The sequence below is a fragment of the Pithys albifrons genome, chromosome 15 (genome assembly GCF_047495875.1).
Source record: "Pithys albifrons albifrons isolate INPA30051 chromosome 15, PitAlb_v1, whole genome shotgun sequence".
Lineage (NCBI taxonomy): Eukaryota > Metazoa > Chordata > Aves > Passeriformes > Thamnophilidae > Pithys > Pithys albifrons.
In genome coordinates, this window is record NC_092472.1 from 12471145 (window position 1) to 12490923 (window position 19779).

Genomic DNA, 19779 nt, shown 5'->3' on the forward strand with positions numbered 1-19779 from the left:
GCATCACCCCTGAAAAGCTGCAATTCTGTGCCTTCCAGTTTTATCCAGTGGCAGAGCTTGCAGTTCAATTTGGTGGTTTTAAGTCTGATCTGTTTAATCAAAGACAGGACGTTCATCTGGAGATAAACACCAAAAACTCAGTTTGCTGTCCCTGCTGCCTCTCCATTTTCCTTCAAAATCCTGGATGAAATAAGATTCCAGCTGTGTTATTTAGGTCAGTGCCAGTAAGAAAGAAAAATGGTGAGTGTGGGCAACATGTTGGAGAGAATGTCAAATCCAAAAAAAATTAGACACCTTTCTGTCTCTGCCTCTTTTCTCCTGGACACCTCGTCACTCACAATGATTCACAGCTGCAAGTGGGTGACTGCAACAGCAAACCAGGAAAATCTAGCACTGTGGGAAGGAAAATAAGTAACAAAATTATTTTTCAAAAATTTTTCAGTTGACTTTCAAAAGTAGCATTACCCAAGGTAAGTAATTCTTCTGACCAAGTAATTCCAATAGTGTGAAGAAAACAGTATGAATATCAAGAACAGTCAAAGGCTATCTGGGTTCAGAACTAGATGGGCTAACATTCCTTAGGAAAGGGGAAAAACCAGCAGGCAGTCAGGCTTATTCCTGCCGAGAGCTTGCACTGCTGAGGGAAAGCTGCAAAAGAAACAAGGAATCCAAAAACTGAAGGGCAAGAAGCAGATGGAAAACAGCACTTACTGATTTAATTCATTAATCACCTGGGGAGACCTGCTAAGTACCTCTCCAAATCAGAAAAAAAACTTCCAGGCAATTAACAAGTTGGACAAGTCAGTTGAGACAAGGAACTAAACCCACAGGTTTTTACAAGCTCCTTTTTTTGCCTTTGGCATTACCTCTTCTACTATCACAGCCCTGTCTAAGAAGTGTTTGATAAAAACTGTGCAGAACCATTTCACTGTACAAATAGAACTGTCACTCTTAAAAGTGAGACTTGGCTCCCTGCTGGAGTGTGTGGGCAATGGAGAGATACACGATGACACCATGAGATACCTCTGGGACATCACATTCCAAGACTATGGCATTGCATCATTTCTGCACCTGGCAGCGGAACATTTCACAGGTTTCAGAGTTGTCTGCTGTTTTAGAAAGCATTCTAAAAATGTCTCAAATTATTCCAACACTCCTCCAAAGTTAGTTCAGAAACCTGCTCTCTGTAATTCAGTACCTCACCACAAACACACTTTAGAAACCACTGCTGAGCACGAGGATGTGCAAAGTCCTAGAAATATGGGACAAGGAACATGTGGAACCTTTTCAGAGGTTCGTTGTATCTGCACAAAACTTTTTCACTCTCACACATCTCCCTGTCTCATAGGGCTGCTTCTGCTCCCACTCTTCATCCCTCAGGTGTGCCTGTGCTCCAGCATCTTTCTGACACTGCAGCCAAGAGAGGAAAGGCTGAGACCAGACAGCTTTTTGAACAAAAATTTGATGCTGAGTTTGGGAAAGGAAAATCATGGAAAGAAAAAACCAGAAACAATAAAACTCACAAAGCTCACTTGTTTCCAAGGATCATTTTCTTTTTCTTTTTTTTTAACAGATTTGTGTCAATACTTATGTGAGGTAGAATTCAATTCAGAACGTGACATTCGATTTTGTATAGAGAGCAGCATTATCTGAAGTTTAGAACATACAAGTGACAACACACATAAAGGATCATTTGCTGAATCACAATCATGATGCTTGAAAGAGACAAAATCCATAAAGTAGCATTTTAATAATGCACTTTAATGCCAGAAAAAGAAGACATTTTGGAAGATCTGAAGTTGTAGAAGAAGAAGCAGCTGTTTTTAGGAAGTAGCTTGGAAATAAGGAGAAAGGTGGACAGGGAAGTAGGAAACAAAGAACCAACAAACAGGCCAATAAATCTAAATTAGAAGACAGAATTTTAAACAGCTTCACAAGTGAGAGGAAGAACATTTTACAATGAGGTAGAGCAAAAAAATTAGGCAAACTGTAGTTCTAAACCAGGTTTGCTGACCAAGGTGACGGCTCTGGAAGAACAGGTCAGGATGATCTAAAAATCAAGGCACAAATGCAAGTCTAAGCACCAGTATTTTTCATAAAATGTAAACAAAGAAACTTGTAGAAGTGAAGAAACAAACACCTGCAAGGTTTCAGAGGAAACCTTCTGATTGAAGGAAACACTGAGACTTCGAGTAGCAACTGAGAACCTGGGGAAGTGTCAGTTGACAAGGAAGAAGGGCAGGACAGCCCCAAGAACATTCATGGTAGTTGTATCTGATTTAATGCATAAGGCAATACAAGGCAGACAACAGAATTAAGAATATGAGATAAAGAATAGCAAGAATTCAATTAGATGTCATAGTACACAGGCCTGAGGGTCATCTGGCACCCTTTGGTCAAACATGAAGGAAAGAGGAGAGGTCAAAACCAGCAGCCTTTGGTCTGAATGGAAAAGGCAGAGAGGAGTCATCCCAAGCAGGTGAAATAAAACAAAGCTGTCAAAATACAAAGGGGAAAAAACCAACAAAAACAGAATAAAGAAAATATTTACTTGCAATAAAAGCTTTTTGGAAGTCAGGAGCAGAAATAAGCACCTTGTTTCTAGCTTCACATGTTTCTAGTAATTTGTGAGAGTTCTAGTTAGTTGGCAACCACAAAGAAAGTCAACCAGGAAAGGTTCAGAAAGCTAGAACAATTAGGGATGAGTACAAGAACAGTCTTCATAAACTAGAGTTTAGAACATCCTGAGTAGACAAAGTGCTGACAGGAGAAGAGGGAAGAAAAATGAGCACATGAATACAAACAAGAACAGCACAGAAGGAGAGAAAACAAGAACCTCCAAGATAAGAATCTTTTCAGTGCCTGGTCTCAGTTCATAGTGGGAAGGGATTACAATAAAAGCAAAATATAATACGAAGCTGCAGATGGTATTTCTTTTCTTTGTTTTCTTTTTTGCTCTTGATGAAACTGTTTTGCCTCAACAGTATTTTGAGGCACTTCTGTCCCAGGCTTAAGGTGAGTTTGCAGCTCAGTGTCCCATGTCATGTTGACAGAGGTTTCAGGCTCCCCCAGAGGCAAAAGCAGCTGCTTTGTGTGCCCAGGAACTCCTGCTAAATGATTTCTGTGACTCACCCAAACACTGGACATACCCCTTAATGCCAAGCAAGCAGAATTCTGCACTTGCAGCAACAGACATTTATGCCACCCAGAGAAAAGTCACTCTGTTTGAGAACTTATGACCTCTATATGCAATACAAGACCTGCTATATAGCAATTTCCCAACTTCATCTTAAACACACAGAGCTCTTGCAAAGCACAAGGTAGCTGATATAAATACAGGAATAGCAGCATGAATTGTAGGGTCCTCTGACAACAAAGGGAAAAGACTAGATAATGCAGCAGCTTCATTTACCCTCAAACTTCTGCACATGAGTCTCTTGGAAATCAGTTTATACCTGCAGAACCCTGGCCAGTTGTACAATAGTTTAACAGCCTTGCTAAAACTCACTGATGAGTTGAGATTTATACTTCAAAGCATTTTTAGCCACACTTCTGAAGCTCAGTTCAACTGGAATTAGATGATGCATCATTCACATGGATAGGAAAGACACACAAAGTTTTTCGCTCCATGAGAACTGCTGGAGACACAGCACCTCTAGTTTCAACAGAGCGAGCCTGAAAGGCTCTTTAAGATACAGTAAAGTGTGCTCATCACAAACACATCTGAGAAAAAACCCACACCTTTTCCAGCTTCACTATTACATTAAGTAGTATACAGGTGAAATATAACAGTACAATTTTCCATCTGCATCCACAGCACTCACAGATAAACTTCAAACATGGAGGTCCCTGGATCAGCTACATCACCTGCTTGCTGGTGACTCAGGGCCAAAGCACATCATAGCAAAGAGAAGCCTAAGCTTTGATATGGAAACAAATCACAGTCTTGCCATCACTCACATTAAAAGAGCAGTTTTCAGTTAGGGGGTTTTCTGTCACACAGGGCATTATAGAGCTAACTATGATGAAGAGGCCAACAGTTATCAGTAGTACATCATTCCACCTTTTTACAGACTATTTCCAAATGACTGTCATAATTATGTCTGGAAAAGAGAACATCCATGTAACAGCAGCAGATAAACTGTTGGTTTATCTTGAGATTACTCGGAATATTCAAAAGAGCATTTCTGATTTGTTGCAGGTGGAGATCTTAAGCTCCTTAAATGTGTGGCATAAGTAACTCCTATAATAGACTACACCAAAGTTCTCTTCCAATCTTCTCCATTCAACTTCTTTTTAAGGAACAGTGGAAACTGTGCTTACCTCCCTCATATCACAGAAACAACTGCATTGCTGACCTTGTCCTGAGACCCCCAAGAGAGATCTAAGGAAGCTGCTTTGGCATCAAGCTCAGGATGCTCTAGTTACAATTATTTCCCGTACCTTGTTACGGCAAAGGGAAACCAGCCACGGTACCATCATACTCAATGACAACTCTAAATAGCAATGGGAGCTGCAGCAGCAAGTCATGCTATCAAATAAATACTCTGACCAAAACTCAGCCAACTCAATGTGCCAAATGGACAAGCAAGACATTCTCTCCTCGAATAAAAATCTGGTTTATGTGACGTGTGAACACCTGTTGATAATCCACTTTGGGCCTCCTTTTTCTCTGTGACTGGCTTCTTGCATGGGTGCCACCAGCACTGGCACCCTCTGTGTGGGCAGTCCTGCTGCCCACATCAACTTCCCCTCTGGCAGCCAAACTGTCACCTGGTGTCTTCTTTTCTGCAGCTCTGCCCGAGTGTTTCTGCCTCTCACGCTCCTCTTCTGCTCTCCCTTGTCCTGATCCAGCTTTCAAACCCAGCGTCTGAGAGTCACTTGTCAGGGCCAGCTCCTCTGAGACAGTCTTTGAGTCAGCTCCCTTCTTTCCCGAGGAGTCCTGGAGTTTAAGTCTGTCAAACAGCTGTAAAAGGACATTTGTGTCTATGACCAAATTCATAAAACAAGAGAGGCTGTTTGTTCCACAGGTGGTATTTGCATATTTGAATCCAAACCAGAGCTCACAAGGCACCACCAGTGAAGAATCTTCACCAGCAATAAAGACCATGTTTTCTTACCAAAGTCAAACAGTGACACAAGGTGAATTGAGCTCTTGCCTGATCACGAGTGTCTTTATGTGAGCACCAAGGAATTTAATTTGGGGAGCAACACTGCTGTGTGGTAGCATTTAACTTTGGTCAGGAACAACAGAGACACCAAGCTGCTCCATTAGCTCATTTTCCCAAAGCTCTTGTAATGTTGTGTTAGAGGCATTTCCATCCTTGTGTCATGAATGCCTAAGATAAGTGGCCTCCATTAGCAAAGGGTGCAGATGGAAAAAATGAGGGACCTTTTGTGTTCCCCAAAACAAACTGAAAGTTGTGTGGGTATTCTGGGAGGTCAGCAGACCGCAAACAACAGAAAAATAATGAAAGGTACAGCAGCAGATCCAGAGCACTGTATGAACTCATTAATCTAAGAATATACAGTGCTGAAACAGGGAAAGAAACTGCTTTTACTCTGGCAGCAGCCAAGCTTTTATGGAATACTGACAAATGAGAAGGATTCTTGCTTAGCCTATCTCGTCCCAGCAACAGGATGGAAAGCCAATCCCTGTGAGAGTGGGCTAAGGGAACAATGACAACTTGATTATTTTTAACTAATCTTTAAAAAAGGAAGGGTGGGATCTATCAGAAAACAGATTTAAATGGCAGGAATTTGAAAGCAAAGTCCTCACAATGAAACTGTTTAAATGTGTTTGTGATGCTTCTCTGATGTTCAAAAGGCCCAGAGCTGTTGCCATTCAATGGGCACAACCCTGTCACAATTTTTCCCTTCATTGTTCAGAAGTTCATTTATCATCTCTTCAGTTTTCAACTCGGTAAACAACCCTGTTTGCAGCTGGATCCTAGAGAGTCTTGCTTTGGAGCAAGAATCCTGGGCTTTGCAGTACCCAGAGCAGAGGCTCAAGTGAGCAACTATCCATGTTATTTCTCTGGCTGCAGACACAGACTGTGGCTCCATGAATGTTTGCACCAGAGGGATGCTCTGCCACCTCCCCTGGCAGGACCAACATGGACCCAATCAGTCACAGGTGCAAAAAACATACAGAAAATATAAACCAAAATCCACAGAGTGAGCTTCTAGAAGCTCAGCTCATTGCACTAAGCAGTGACAGCAACTGTGGTCTGAATAAAGGGGACTCTAAAGTGGAACTTTAGTCACACTGAACTATGGCCAAAGTACTTGTAAGAAGGTCTGAAAATATTTTGGGTATTTTTTTCCCCTTAATTCAAGTAATTTTAGAATAATCTGTAATAAAAGCAGGTAAAAATATTTAAATGTAAATACAGTTTTCCAATCAATGCTCTCCTTTTACTACTTCATAAAGGGAGATGCTAAATAAAAAAAGGAAAGTGGAGATGGTCACCTACCCGAGTCAGGGTGAGCTGAGGTTCTGCATAGAAAGCTTTGCCCATTACTGGCTTCCTGTAAGTCTCATCCACATCTGTCAGGGCCTAGAAGAAGAGAAAAGAAATGGAAAGGTCAAAATTAAAAGAAGACATGAAGCAGCTTTGAACCAGCTCTGTGTCAGAGCATAATGAAATTATGTTCTTTATAACAGAAATTCCATCCTAGGAACAAACTGTGCTTTGGAGCTGGTTTGTTAATCATCTAAATTGTACTGAGGTATAAAAGCAGCAGCAAAGTGTAACATCCATTCTGCATTACTTGCAAAATCTTTGTGAGCCTTGCCAGCAAAATCTTTCCCACCTCTCCATTTCCAAACTTTTCACAACTCCAGGCTCACAAATATTTAATAGCTGCTTTTCCATCCACTGTCTTTAAGATCTTCATGAATTAGAGCACAGGGAAAAGCTTTAGTCACTGACAGCCCAGTGATGTTAGTGAAAGAAAACAGAGAAGCAATAATCACTATAAAAAGATTGGGCTTTGCAAAGAAACCTTTGAAAGTTTCTGATATTCTTCATATTCCACATTCCTTATACAAGGAATGGGCTCTGATACAAAATCTTTGAAGATGCTGGGAACTCTTCAAAGTCTCTCTCTTACCTAAAACCTCTCTAAAATGGTTGGGCACCTCCCAGACATACCAGCCCAACACCAAACAACACGTACGTCTGAAACCTAGCACTTGGTACCAGAGCAAATCAGTTTGTGAACCACAATACCACATTAATCTTCTCCAAGTGTCATTTCCTTAAACCTATTGTAAATTTCAAGTTTTCAACAAAACAGTTATAAATCAAGAGCTGGAACAATAATTACCATATTCCAGAATTTGTCAAATGCAACCAGAAACCCTGTGCAGACTCCACGAAGCCCTTTGAAAGTGCGGATGTGAACATTAATTTTTACACCATCTCGGACACAACGATGAAGTTCCCCCAGTGGGCTGCCTTCATGGACTGAAACAGAAAGAGAACATCACCAGCCTTCAACAAAATACAATGAAGCACAGAATAAAATTGTAGAATAGTTTGGGTTGGAAGGGACCTTAAAGATCATCCAGTTTGAACCTTCCTGCTGTGGGTAGGGACACCTTCCACTAGACCAGGTTGCTCAGAGTTCCATTCAACCTGGCCTTGAACACTCCCAGGGATGGGGCAGCCACAACTCTGGGCAACCTGTGCCAGGGCATCCCCACCCTCACAGTAAAGAATTTCTTACTAATACCTAGTCTAAACCTACTGTCTTTCAGTTTTATGCCATTCCCCCTTGTCCTGTCACAATAATCTCTTGTAAAAAGTCTCTCTCCTATATATGTTTTTTTGTATGTGTGTATATATAGAGAGAGAAAAAAAAATATGTAGAAATCTACTCTGTGTACAGGTATGGCAGATCTTGACACAACACTTGTCTTCACAGCAAAGGGAAATCCCAGAGTACTGTAACACACTGTAGTTACACTTACCTGACCACCAAAACTGTTCTAGCAGTGGGGACAGCCAAGACTTCAGAAAATGGGAAGGTTTTCCATTATATAACCCACAGCCAGATCAGCCTTAGCTGACAATCTTTTTGCTACATTTCAAAAACATGCTAAGTAATGCTAATTGCTAATAAAAGTGGTTCAGAGAGAATAGAAAGCTCATGGGGACAGAGTTCGTTTCTCAGAAAAGACAAATGCCTGGTTAAGGCTACCTCAGATTAGTTATGATCTGTGAATAAAGGATTGTCTCATATGTGTTCCTTTTCTTTACAGGGAGATTTCCAAAACAATGACTCAAAATCCTTCAACTAACTAAACTGAACCAGTCTAAACTGATGAAAATGTATTATTTCCCTTAAATTTCAGCAGCCAACTGGAGATCCTTCAAAGACATACAAATCTTTGGCAGAGGAATAAAATGACTCTAAGCAGCAGCCAGCAATGAAATCATGCAAAACCACAGGGCAATAATGCTTTTACTCCGGGCAAAACTGGAGGAATTCAGTAAAACACATGGCTTACCTGGCACACACAAGCCTTATCTGCACACTAGAAATCCTTGCAAGTGTAAGTTATCTAAAGGGTAAATATTATTTACTTTAGAATTCCCACCCACGCCACGGTGAAGCCAGTCCAGTGATAAATCACAGGTACCCATTTGCCTGTGCAAACACAGCCCCAGGACTGCTGCACAACTCCTATTGACAGTCAGGGAAAAGACTTGGTCTAAAACCTCACACAGTTCTTCATATTAATAAAATATATGAGTCAGAAATGATCTCTCACCTTGTGCTTCAGGGACTGTGCATTCAAGGTTTGATTAGCATAGTAGAAAATGCTTCCTGTGAGTGTAAAGTCCCTGTGTGACAGCTGAGCTGCGGGATTGGGCTGCAGGGCAATTCACAGCCACAGCAGGGAAATCTAAAGCAGTTTCTTCTGAATTAACCTAATCATGTATATTTTTTGAGATCCACTGTCCTCTTGCCAGCCCCCTCCAGCTGGATAACTGGAGAAAATTGGTTTCACATAGAGCATAAGCTATGTCAGCACCTCCCAGCTTTGCTTATGGGGGTCTTTCTGTGAGTCTCTGTGCCTCCTTCAGCTGAAATGGTGACAAATTTATGTTCTGAACTCACAGATCCACCATGGGAACCACAGAAGACACCACCATGACATCACATTGGTGCTTTTAATCAGTTAACAGCATTTTTTCTAACCAACCCTGAAAATTTGAATAATTTAAAATAAATATTTTTAATATTTTAAGTTCCAATATTCCCTTTACATAGAAATTTTATCTACACCTTTCTATAAAAATTCAAATATAATCCTTATTTCCAGCTATTCCTCTGCCTGTCAGCACTCTGAAAAACACTACACAGCTCTACCAAATCTAAACTCTGCTCACTTTTCCTTGCTGTCTAAGCTCTGACTTCTCCATGGCAAACCTCCAGCTTCACCTGATCAAAAGTGCAGAACACATCATCCAAAAACCTCTAAACAACCTGACATCTCGGAAAAAATAAAACCAGCAGTGCAAGGATTTTATTTTTGGAACACACCTCTTCTGCAAGCACCAGGGGCTGCAGTGATGAGGTTCTGCATGCAACTAAATCTGCCTGTGCATCCTCATGTTGATAAGTACCCGTATTAATTATATATAGCATTGAATACATTGAGTTTTGGTATCTAAGCAAGAAAAATGTTGTGCTTTGGGTATTCAGAATTGAACGTTTTGGACTTTGCCTTTTAAAAGAACATAAAGGAGATGGTGGTGAAGAGATATTGTTTCAAAAAAGCCCTGTATTTTTAATTGCTTTAAAGATACATCTGATTTGATGGCAATGCTATTCGATTCTTGGTGTGGGTGCACAAGTGGCACCCCTTCACAATTTAGAGGGTATTACCATGACTGCACACCAAGAATTTATACCAAGAAACTTCTATCATCATCATCACAACTGATGAAATTAGCAACATAACGGCTGCCTCCCAACTCCATCCACACCCCGTTATCAGAAATGCCAGAGCTGTATTTATGCCCCCAGGAAGAATGTTTAGTAACCAAGTAACAGCAGTGTGTTACAGACTCACCATGTGGTTATGATCTAACTAATGAGCACGGACTCAAACACGATTCCTGATTTAAAATAGTACTTTTGAAAGTCCAGCAGTTTCTTATCTTCTTTCCTCTTAAAATCAAGCGGATATGTCATTAACCAAATAACAGACATCACCATACAAAGTCAGACAGGACATCACCAATACAAAGTCAGTGTCATTATCTGCCTGAGCAGCTTTGTGAAATGCTGTTCCTCATTCCTGCACATCATTTCAGAGAATTACAGAATGGTTTGGGTTGGAAAGGGACCTTTAAGATCATCCTGCTATGGGCAGGGACACCTCCCACTAGCCCATGTTGCTCAGGGCCTCGTCCAACCTGGCCTTGAATTGACGGGACAGCCACAACTTTCCTGGGCCACCTGTGCCAGCGCGTCCCCACGCAAGTTCAATTTCCGATGGAACGCCATCACTTCCCCCGCGGCGTCCCCCGGCCCCGCTGTCACCCAGCGCTTCCCTCGGCCGCCTCACTCACCTGCGAACCCCCCAAACGCCATCCCAGCCGCACTCCAGGCACAGCCGCATCCCGCAGCGCCCCGCACCATCCCGCCCCGCACCATCCCACCCCACCCCATCCCATTCCACCCCACCCCATCCCATTCCACCCCATCCACGCCACCGCTCCTGCCCGTGGCCGCGCTCCCTTACGGGGCATCCTGGTGAGGACATTGCGCGGCGCTCGCCGCCTCCGCGCCGTCCCCGGGGCCGCGTCCTGCGCGGGGCCCGCGTTCACCATGAGGCTGCGGAGCCGCTGGATGCGCTCGGGGTCGGCGGCGTTCCGGCCACGGCGGGCCCCGCGGGCGGCGGTGGCGGCGGCGCGGCGGCCCCTGGGGCGGCGCAGGCCGCGCTGGAAGCTCTCGTACTCGGCGAGGTTGTTGAAGCAGGGCGCGGCGGGGAAGGGCAGCGGCGTGTGCGGCGAGTAGAGCGCCAGCAGCGGGTCGAAGCGGCTGGACCTCACGTCCAGGCGGCCGGGGCTGGGCGAGCGGCGGCGGCAGCGGCCGGGTTGTCCCTGCGGCTCCGCGCCCGCCTCGTCCCCCTCCATGGCCCGCGCTGCGGCACCGCCCGCGCCCGCCGCCAGGGGCCGCTGCCCCGCACAACGCGGGACGGGGCGGAGCGGGATGGGGCGGGACGGGGCGGGCGGAGCGGAGCCAGACGGGACGGGAGCAGCGGCACGGGACGCGGTGGGCGGAGCGGGACGGTGCGGGCGGAGCGGGATGGGGCGGGGCGGGCAGAGCGGCAGGGGCGGCCCCGGAGCGGGGCGGAGCGGGGCGGGGCGGGGCGGAGCGGGGCGGATCGGGGCGGGACAGGTGGAGCGATAGTAGCGGCCTCGCAGCAGCGGTCCGGGTGCGGCTGCAGCTGTGCCGGACAGAACTGTGCGGCTGTAGAGGTTGTTAGTGTAGCTTGAGCTGTGCAGAGGTCAGGAGTTGCGCCATACACAGAGATTTCGCAAAAGATGGAGGGGGTCTTCATCCTGTGAAGCAGCGCTGGTGAAAGGAACATGAAACTAACGAAGTAGTCAGAACTGCACTCGTGGGTGTACGCTGTTTCGACGGGGATGATGATGTACCAGAAGTAAGAGCTTGAGAAAAGGACAGCGTGAGGAAGACTACAGACCAACCACCCTAAAGGACACAGACTCAGAACGGGAGGAGCAGTTCTGGGGGCTCCTTCAGGCAACAGTGCAGGGAAGACAAGTAGCTGCTGGAGAGGGTCCAGCAGAGGCCAGTAAATGAGGGGTCTGGAGCATCTCTCTTAGGAGGAGAGACTGCATTAGCCTAGAGAAGGCTGAGAGGGGATCTCTCAGAATGTCAGGGGAATGGTGCCAGACTCTTTTTGTGATGCCCGGCGACAGCACAAGGAGTGGTGGCCATAAACTAAAACAAGAAGTTTCACCTCAACATTAGGAAGAACTTTCCATTCACACAGGCAGAGCACTGGAAGAGGCTCTGCCCAGGAAGGGTGTGGAGTCTCCCTCTCTGGAGACATGCCAAACCCACCTGGATATGTTCCTGTGTCACCTGCTCCAGGTGACCCTGCCTTGGCAGAGGGATTGAACTGGGTGATATCCAGGGGTCCCTTCCAACCCAAACTATTCCGTGATTCTGTGATATTCCCTTAAATCTCCTGCTTTAACCCTTCCCCTACAAACCACCCTGGAGCCCTTGGTGGTTCTGGGGGTGCTTCCTTGACCGGGCACCAAACCCCACCTGCCCTAGGCAGTGAAATGGCATATGGGCAACACATGGTTGCAATATAGTTTGTGTTTCAACCCATAAAAGGATATACAGTCCATAAGCACTTCCCTGAGGAACTGTGAGGAAACACTGTTAATGTTGCAGAGAGGTTTTACTGTAACGATTCACCACCTCCATTAATGTTTCATAACAGGTTCCCGTACATATAATGCTGCCTGTTACGGCAATACATCAGTCACAGGTTGTTCACCAACTTCAAAGGAAATCCCTCTTTCTTCACTGGGTCACAGTACAGGACTTCTGAAGCTCCAGCAATACCTGGAAGCACAGGCAGAGGTCAGGCTGTGTGTGCGACCAACATCAGGCTGCTCCTTGGACCTTGGGAGCATTTATTTTCCCTTACAGCTAAGAAGTCATATAAATCACTTTATACATGAGAATACTACAGGGAGTTTCTTTCTCTAGAATTTATATTAATACAAATTAAAGGCCATGATCGTACAGACAATCCATATATCAGTTCCAAAGTGTGCATCTGTTGACCTATTCCATATTATTTTAAGGATGAGTTAATTAGAAGACACTGTGAGGATAAGATCTAATACAGACCCATTTTTTATACACACATACATAAATATATTGTAGAATGCATCAGGTGGCCATAATAGAGAAGATAAGAAACCTATATAATACTTTCCAAATCTGAATCATGGCTGCAAAATAAATTTTTTCATCTTTAGTCTGAGTAAATCCAAATGTTACCAGTTCTGGAACAGCTGCTTTGTACGTTATGTCCAAAGTCAGGCACCAGACAGTAACACAGGGCATTTCAAAGTAAATTACATTTGTGTTACAAGACAAAAAAAAACCAGAGAGAGTTCTTGGGGATAAATGAGTAATGCAACGATTCGTTATCTCAGTCACATCCTCTTCCTGAGAATTCTGCAGCCCATTCTACAAACTAAAAGTGAAATATATTCTCTCACTGCATGTACTTAACTTCTCAGTATTAGCATAGAGCAGTAGGAGGAGAAGCCCTGTGCTATTATAAACACCAAGGCTCATTGTTTCTCTTAGGAAGAACCTGCAAAGTAGTGGTTTATATCAGTACCTGGCTGTCTTTAAAAATCCCCACCACCAAAAGGCACATTGCCTTAAATATGCATTCTTCTTGCAGGAAGGGGAGAGTAGATTGATAAGCAAATTCATGGGAAATGAACTTTGTACTGAGTGACCTTCTCAGTCACATTTGATCCTTTCTTTCCATTTTTATGGCCAGTCCCAACTGTTGACTGTTCTCTCCCTTAGAAACAACTGGCCCAGTTACTGTTCTAGTAACAAGCATGGTTAGAAGTGGTCATAGAATTATACATACCTATTATACCATTATGGCTGTGTTTCTACTGAAACAGGTTCTTTCCCTCAAATTCCAGTCACAGTGGGACAAGTCCCTATCCATTGCCAGAAATTTTCCTGCTCCAAGAGGTTGTATGATTTGTTTTAACAAAGGGTCTTAACTGACAGTTAAGCCAAACAAACCTGTGCATAAACCAGGCAAGACATGCCCCTCCCTCCCCTCTAACTAACACGGATTGTCAGCACTGCTATGTCTGTCATTCCCAGGAAAATCAGAAAACAGCACTACGAGTTGTTGGCTCCCTCTTTGCCGGTGACAGGAACGTTCCCCTGTGTTGCTACTGTCACTCCTGCACAGATGACAGGTGACTTCCCAGGCCATGGAAAGTGAGATGTCTATCTTTTCCTAAGAGGATTCAAGTCTGTACAGTATTTTATTAACCTCACTTTTTGGAACTTTCACCACTTACTAGTAAAAGTCCAAGGAATGAGAAAGACCGCATGATAAAACACACCACAAAAGATATTACTGGTTTTAATTTTTACAAGTATAAAAATCCTGTACAGCTGACAAAAGCTTTTAAAATCAGTCATAGGAAACTGCTGGGCTACTCCATTTCCTTTCAGTAAGAATCAGACATTAGGCAGTTGAATGGTTTGTCACCCATCTGACCAAATACTCCGCCCTTGAATTTAAATGCTAAATGCCAACTGAGAATTCTGGTCCATAACAGTTCAAATAAAAAAAAAATAATTTTCTGTTCAAATATACAAGCTTTTTTATAGACTAGCAGTTCTGTAAAATACCTCATGATTTAAATGCTATAGAAATACAGGAAATTTCTATACACTTTTTCTACAAATATGTATGTACATGGAAGGAGCAGTCTTAATTTATGATGGGTTCTTAACATTCAAAATATAGTATGATGTTAGCTTTTCATATGGGCATATTCCTGTATGTCAAACAACACACCACTGTCTTCTTTTCAGGCAACAACAGTGCTAAAACCAACATAGTCAGTGAAGAGAGTTACAGGTTAAACTCTGCCAGTCAACATCCGTTATTACTCAGTGGCCAACAACCCAAGGAGGGCAAAATGTAAACTACCAGTTACACTCTTCAGAGATATCAACTGTGCTCAGCCAGAATCTCAGGATACTCCTCCCAGAACTGGTCCCCAATGATATCACAGTGCAGGGGAACAACTTTAGTCTTAGCCCGGGTCACTTCAACTTCCTTTTCTTCTGCTTCCTTTGGCAGTTTTATTTTCTTAGTGATGATTTCATTAATCTGAAAATACAGTTGACACATTAGCAAACTTGTAAGACTCCAGAGGGGATTCACAAATGGACAAGAAACAAAGCCACAATAAAACTATCAATCCAATATCATACCAGAGTTTGGACACAGCATCTTTGGAAAGACAGTCTGTTCTCAATTCAAAGACTTAATATGTGAGCACTTGAAGCTGCATGTCATGACATGGGATAGAGGAATTACATGCAAATTCACATGACTGATTCCAAGTATTCTTGAATGAAGCACAGTATGTACTTTGGAGCTATATAAAGCAAACAGGAAACCTTGCTAATGCCTACCATTACCAGGGAAAAATATCACTAAGGAACAAGCAGGCTGTATTTCCAGGTGGGAGCTTCTATCTGTTCTAATTAGTTACAATGAACTAAAAATTGTTAGCCAAAATTTAAATAAAAAAGATTATTTTTATTTTAAGTATAGAAGACAAAAGGCTGAGCAAGTTATGAGGAACATTTAGTACAGACAAATGGAGCCTGATAACATGAAACACTATTTCTAGTTAAGCTCTCCTAGCACAGAAGGATACTAAGGCCATAAACATTTCTGATTTTCTAGGGTCTCATCTCATAAAAAAACACAGGACAGAAATTTTTTCCACTAATTCTGGATCATCCTAGAATGATGAACATTTCCAAGTTTCCTTTAAAGCAAAAAAAGGACTAAGCATACTATGAGCTGAGCTACATCATTGAATAAAGTTTGTCATTCCTTTGCCACGGATATACTTGAGATCTAATCCGGGAAAGGGCCTGGCACAGGCCCCAGTGATACACACATTGTCATCTGTTGATACACATTTTATCTCATTTTATTGATCGTAATTTGCATGTCAGTCAGACTTCACAGACTAGTTTTTATACTATGTTCATAGAAACAGATACCTCAAAACATCTCCAAAACAATGAGTCAATTTACACATCATTACCTGGCAAATATGGTCAGTTTCAAAATGTATTTATATCTAGACAAACATCTGAAATACACCTGGTGATCTTTCAGTACAGCCTGTCTGTCACAGTGCAGCTATTTAAAACAAGAGCAGAAAGCAAGTGGCAATACAGTGTTTTACCTTCTGCCATACTAAGACAGTTCCTTTTCTATACATCAAAGGTTCATTGTTGTAGTTGATGTTGAATTCAGAAAATAAGATTTCATTCTTATCTCCAGCCAAAGTTCCCTGAGAGGAAATGAAAAGAAAAATACTCTTATAGATAATAAACAGACAAACTGAATTCTATAGGGTAGAGGAGGGGTGAATATTTGAAGACTGACATTTGTATAGGTTTTTCACCTTTAAGTCACACGGTTTAATTACTTCTCTCAACAGAGGAATTAATTCCAACTGCCAATTGAATGTTAAAACTGAGAGGTTTTTTGCTACATTTTCAAAACAAATAGAAGAAAGTCAACAGACTCCAGGAGAAAACAGAAATAAATTGTTGAAGTCTGCACAAGAAGACAAAACAGACAGGGCTGGGAATTGAGAGTAGCTGAATTCTGCTGTTGTACCTCATGCATTTGGATAATGGACATTTCATAGCATTTCAAAGATTGCTAATTAAGAACTTAAATAATACTTGACCTGTTAATACTTGACCAAAATACATTATTTGCTCATGATATTAACATCTGTGCAATTCAGGAAGTGATTGAATCCACACCCACAAAATTACTACAGTAAGAACAAACAAGCCAGCCAGGGCTGCTGGGCAGGCAAGACACTTTGCAAATCTTATGATTTAATTTGTAGCTGGAAAAAAACATGACCTGAGGAGACTCTTACCCGGAGCCTGTCCTGCGCTTCCCCTGGTGTCAAACCACTTCGCTGTACAAGCATCCAAAACACTGTATTATAAAGGTTATTAATATGGCCTACAGAAAACATAGAAGAAGACTGTGAGAAAGATTTGTTTACCAAATCTGAGTACCTAGAAAAAACAGCTTTATTTCCAGAGTTGTACCCAAGACACAGGAATAATGGGGAATTAATATAATCTGTTGCTAGAGAAGATACAATGTTTGTGATCCATTTTTGAGGTACTGCATATCAGAAGAATGACTAGAATAGACAGATTTCAATATAACTGTGAAAAAGGGAAGAGCAGAGGGTGAAGGGTGTTTGTGTGTAATGTAAATTATCTCCATTTGAGCAACAGGGACTAGGTACTGACAAAAGCCTAGAGTAAACCCAATGCTCTGTTCTAGCATGGAATACACAGCACTTTTGATTGCTCCCTGGTCTGAATCTAAACATTCACATCGCTTCATTAAAGATTACCTTGGCTAAACCAACTCAGAACATAAAAACTAATAAATTACTTCTATTAATAGTTATAATATTTCCTATGCTGAACTTGCTCCCAGGATGCAATAAATGTAGTTTGGTCTTAAGACTCAGAATTTTAGCCTATATTTCTGTAGCCATACAAAGCCCAAACCAATTACTTAAAACTACTACCCTACCTGCTGTTCTTTCACTGACAGCTATATCAGAGGGTAATCAGGCATTGGAATGGGCTGCCCAGAGAGGTGGTGGATTCACCATCCCTGGAGATTTTTAAATGGAGATTGGATGTGGCACTGAGTGCCATGATCTAGTAAATGTACTGGAGTTGGACCAAGGGTTGGACTTGATGATCTCGGAGGTCTTTTCCAACCCAACTGATTCTATGATATACAAATACACTGGCAGTAAAAGCATTTCTATTCCGAGAGGAAGAGAACTCCACTGTACTAATCTGTTTTCTAGAAACGCTTACAATCTGCTTGCCTCCAACTGAGATAGTCCTTCAAGTTCTGGTTGCTGGGATACAACACAATTCGTCCATCAAATCCTGGTGGGTACAGAAGTTGCTGATTCTTAAAGTAATCCTTCCAGTAGAAAACATAACTTGAGGCAAACTGGGAGACCACGTGAGTCATAAACTTACTTGCAGAACAAGAGACAAAAAGAGAGAAATGCATCCATATGGTTATGTATCTGTGGTTATCTGAGGTATTAGTAGTAATAATTCTAGTGGAGAGCAGCATTTCTGAAATAATGGCCCAACAGATCAGCAAGGGCAGAGTCTTTTTAACATCAGGAGTACTGAGAATCAAATAAAAGCATTTTGAAAATGTAACATTTTAATATTATATTTCCAAGTGTTAATAGAATGTTTGTTCTAACAATGTTTGTTTTAAATTCTTGTTTTATCGAACCTTTTTTTACAGCTCTGTATTATTAAATGTATTTTCCTGCAAAATCATATGCAAAGAGTCCACATGAAGAACCTGAACTAACCGCAGTGTAAGCACCAACCCTCCTTCTAAGCCCTGTGTGTAGGTAAAGGCAACTCAAAAAAGAACTACAGGTCTGGAGAGAGATGTTAAAAACAAGTTCACTTCAGTATCAAAGCAGCTGTTACCTTGCTCTTCTTTTAAACCACCTGGTATTCTTTTTGAAGACAAAACTATATTCATCGCTCTGTCCATAAGCAATAGCAATATCCTCCAACTCCTGCATCACTGTCTGGGCACACCTGGTCATCAGCTGCAGGGCACGGTCATCATTTGGCTTTTTGAACTCATGCTGCTCAGAAAACCTTCAAAGCAAAAATGGTTGAATGAGAATCCCTTTTAGAGGCACACAAATGCTAACCCATTGATTTTTTTCCCCACATTTTCTTTCTATGGGTATTTATTGCCAGTATCTTGTAAATATTTACAGAGAATTCCCTCCAGATAAGGAAAAAAATAACAAAAATCCTTTCTATATCCTCTAGATAACCCATTCTTTTCCCCATCAGTATCTCACCCTAACCAGTCCTTTAAAACTGCTGGTTTATGTAATTTACTTGGAAAAGGACAATAAATACTACATTCTCCCAATTTCCTTTTTTCTAGGGCACCTTTAATACTCAGTCCAATAAGGGCAACATTATCAAATAACTTGCCAAAGCTTTACTAGAACCAGAGATGAAACCCCAGCAAGAACCCATGTCATCCACCAGCCGAGGGAACTGTGCCCAGTTTATCCCAAGGGAAGGCGAATGCCACACAGACACTGACCCCCAAACCCCAACACACCCCGGCACAGCTGCCGACACTGCCCAGTACACCCAAGGCACTGGGACACCACTTCCCCTCCACTCCTTCCCGTGAAAACAAAATCCCACTCGTAATTCCGTGCCGTGGAGAGCCCGAGGGAATGTTCACTAGGACTGGGGGGAAGGAGGATCCAAGATACAAGCATCCAAAATACTGTGTTGTAAAGGTTATATTGGTAAGGCCTACAGAAAACATACAAAAAGAGTATGAGAAGGATTGTTTACCAAATCTGACTACTTAAAGAAAACAGCTTTATTTCCAGAGCTGTATCAAGAATGACGGGGAATTGATATAACCAATTGCTAGAGAAGACACAATGCTTGTGATCCATTTTTAAGGCACTGCACACGAGGAGGATGCCTGGAATAGCCGCATTCCATGCGGGTGCCGCAGGACCAGCCCAGCCCAGCGCTCCCCGCCCGCACCTGTGGAAGTTGCGGCCGTCCAGCCGCACCACGATCCAGCAGCCGGGCAGGCACGTGTCGTCCGCCTCGAAGTCCCGCACGTACTCGAACTTGCTCTTGGCCATGGCAAGGCCGCGCAGGGAACGAGCCGCGATAGCCGCGCTGGCCGCAACAGCTGCCCGATACCAGCGGCAGCGGCGCAGCATGGCCGGCGGAACCGGAAAGCTCTTCTGGGCGGGTGGAGGAGCGCTCGGTGGCGGCGGAGGGCGGAGCGCGGGGCGGGGGCGGCGGGAT

At 43.0% G+C, this 19779-nt stretch overlaps 2 protein-coding genes across 4 annotated transcripts; both read right to left on the minus strand.

The window, feature by feature from the left end:
• Window positions 1–1531: 1531 nt before the first annotated feature.
• LSM11 (LSM11, U7 small nuclear RNA associated) lies at window positions 1532–11169 on the minus strand. Its single transcript, XM_071570266.1, has 4 exons — window positions 10766–11169; window positions 7333–7472; window positions 6477–6560; window positions 1532–4966 (listed from the first exon to the last, which is right to left on the minus strand). Exons 1-4 carry the CDS (start codon window positions 11157–11159, stop codon window positions 4568–4570), a joined length of 1017 nt encoding a protein of 338 aa, XP_071426367.1. The 5' UTR covers window positions 11160–11169; the 3' UTR covers window positions 1532–4567.
• Window positions 11170–14187: 3018 nt separating this feature from the next.
• On the minus strand, window positions 14188–19695 carry THG1L (tRNA-histidine guanylyltransferase 1 like). Of its 3 annotated transcripts, XM_071570456.1 has the most exons (6): window positions 19507–19695; window positions 18400–18576; window positions 17752–17921; window positions 16776–16864; window positions 16062–16169; window positions 14188–14962 (listed from the first exon to the last, which is right to left on the minus strand). In XM_071570456.1, the coding sequence occupies exons 1-6, from the start codon at window positions 19689–19691 to the stop codon at window positions 14801–14803; spliced, it is 891 nt and encodes a 296-aa protein (XP_071426557.1). In that variant the 5' UTR covers window positions 19692–19695; the 3' UTR covers window positions 14188–14800. The 3 variants fall into 3 exon arrangements, with proteins under 3 accessions (XP_071426557.1, XP_071426560.1, XP_071426558.1); XM_071570459.1 differs by lacking the exon at window positions 19507–19695 and having other exon boundaries at window positions 17752–17826; window positions 18400–19476; XM_071570457.1 differs by lacking the exon at window positions 19507–19695 and having other exon boundaries at window positions 17752–17917; window positions 18400–18486.
• Window positions 19696–19779: the final 84 nt, after the last annotated feature.

Excerpts from the sequence above, each read along its gene's own strand:
- LSM11 (XM_071570266.1), bottom strand. The coding sequence starts at position 11,159 with ATGGAGGGGGACGAGGCGGGCGCGGAGCCGCAGGGACAACCCGGCCGC. Across the intron at positions 7,473-10,765 it reads TGTCCTCACCAGGATGCCCC|TCCATGAAGGCAGCCCACTG; the intron begins GTAAGGGAGCGC and ends TTTCTGTTTCAG. Across the intron at positions 4,967-6,476 it reads CTCAGCTCACCCTGACTCGG|CTGTTTGACAGACTTAAACT; the intron begins GTAGGTGACCAT and ends GTCCTTTTACAG.
- THG1L (XM_071570456.1), bottom strand. The coding sequence starts at position 19,691 with ATGCTGCGCCGCTGCCGCTGGTATCGGGCAGCTGTTGCGGCCAGCGCG. Across the intron at positions 16,865-17,751 it reads CAGTTGGAGGCAAGCAGATT|GCCATATTAATAACCTTTAT; the intron begins GTAAGCGTTTCT and ends TGTTTTCTGTAG. Across the intron at positions 14,963-16,061 it reads CTGTCTTAGTATGGCAGAAG|ATTAATGAAATCATCACTAA; the intron begins GTAAAACACTGT and ends CTGTATTTTCAG.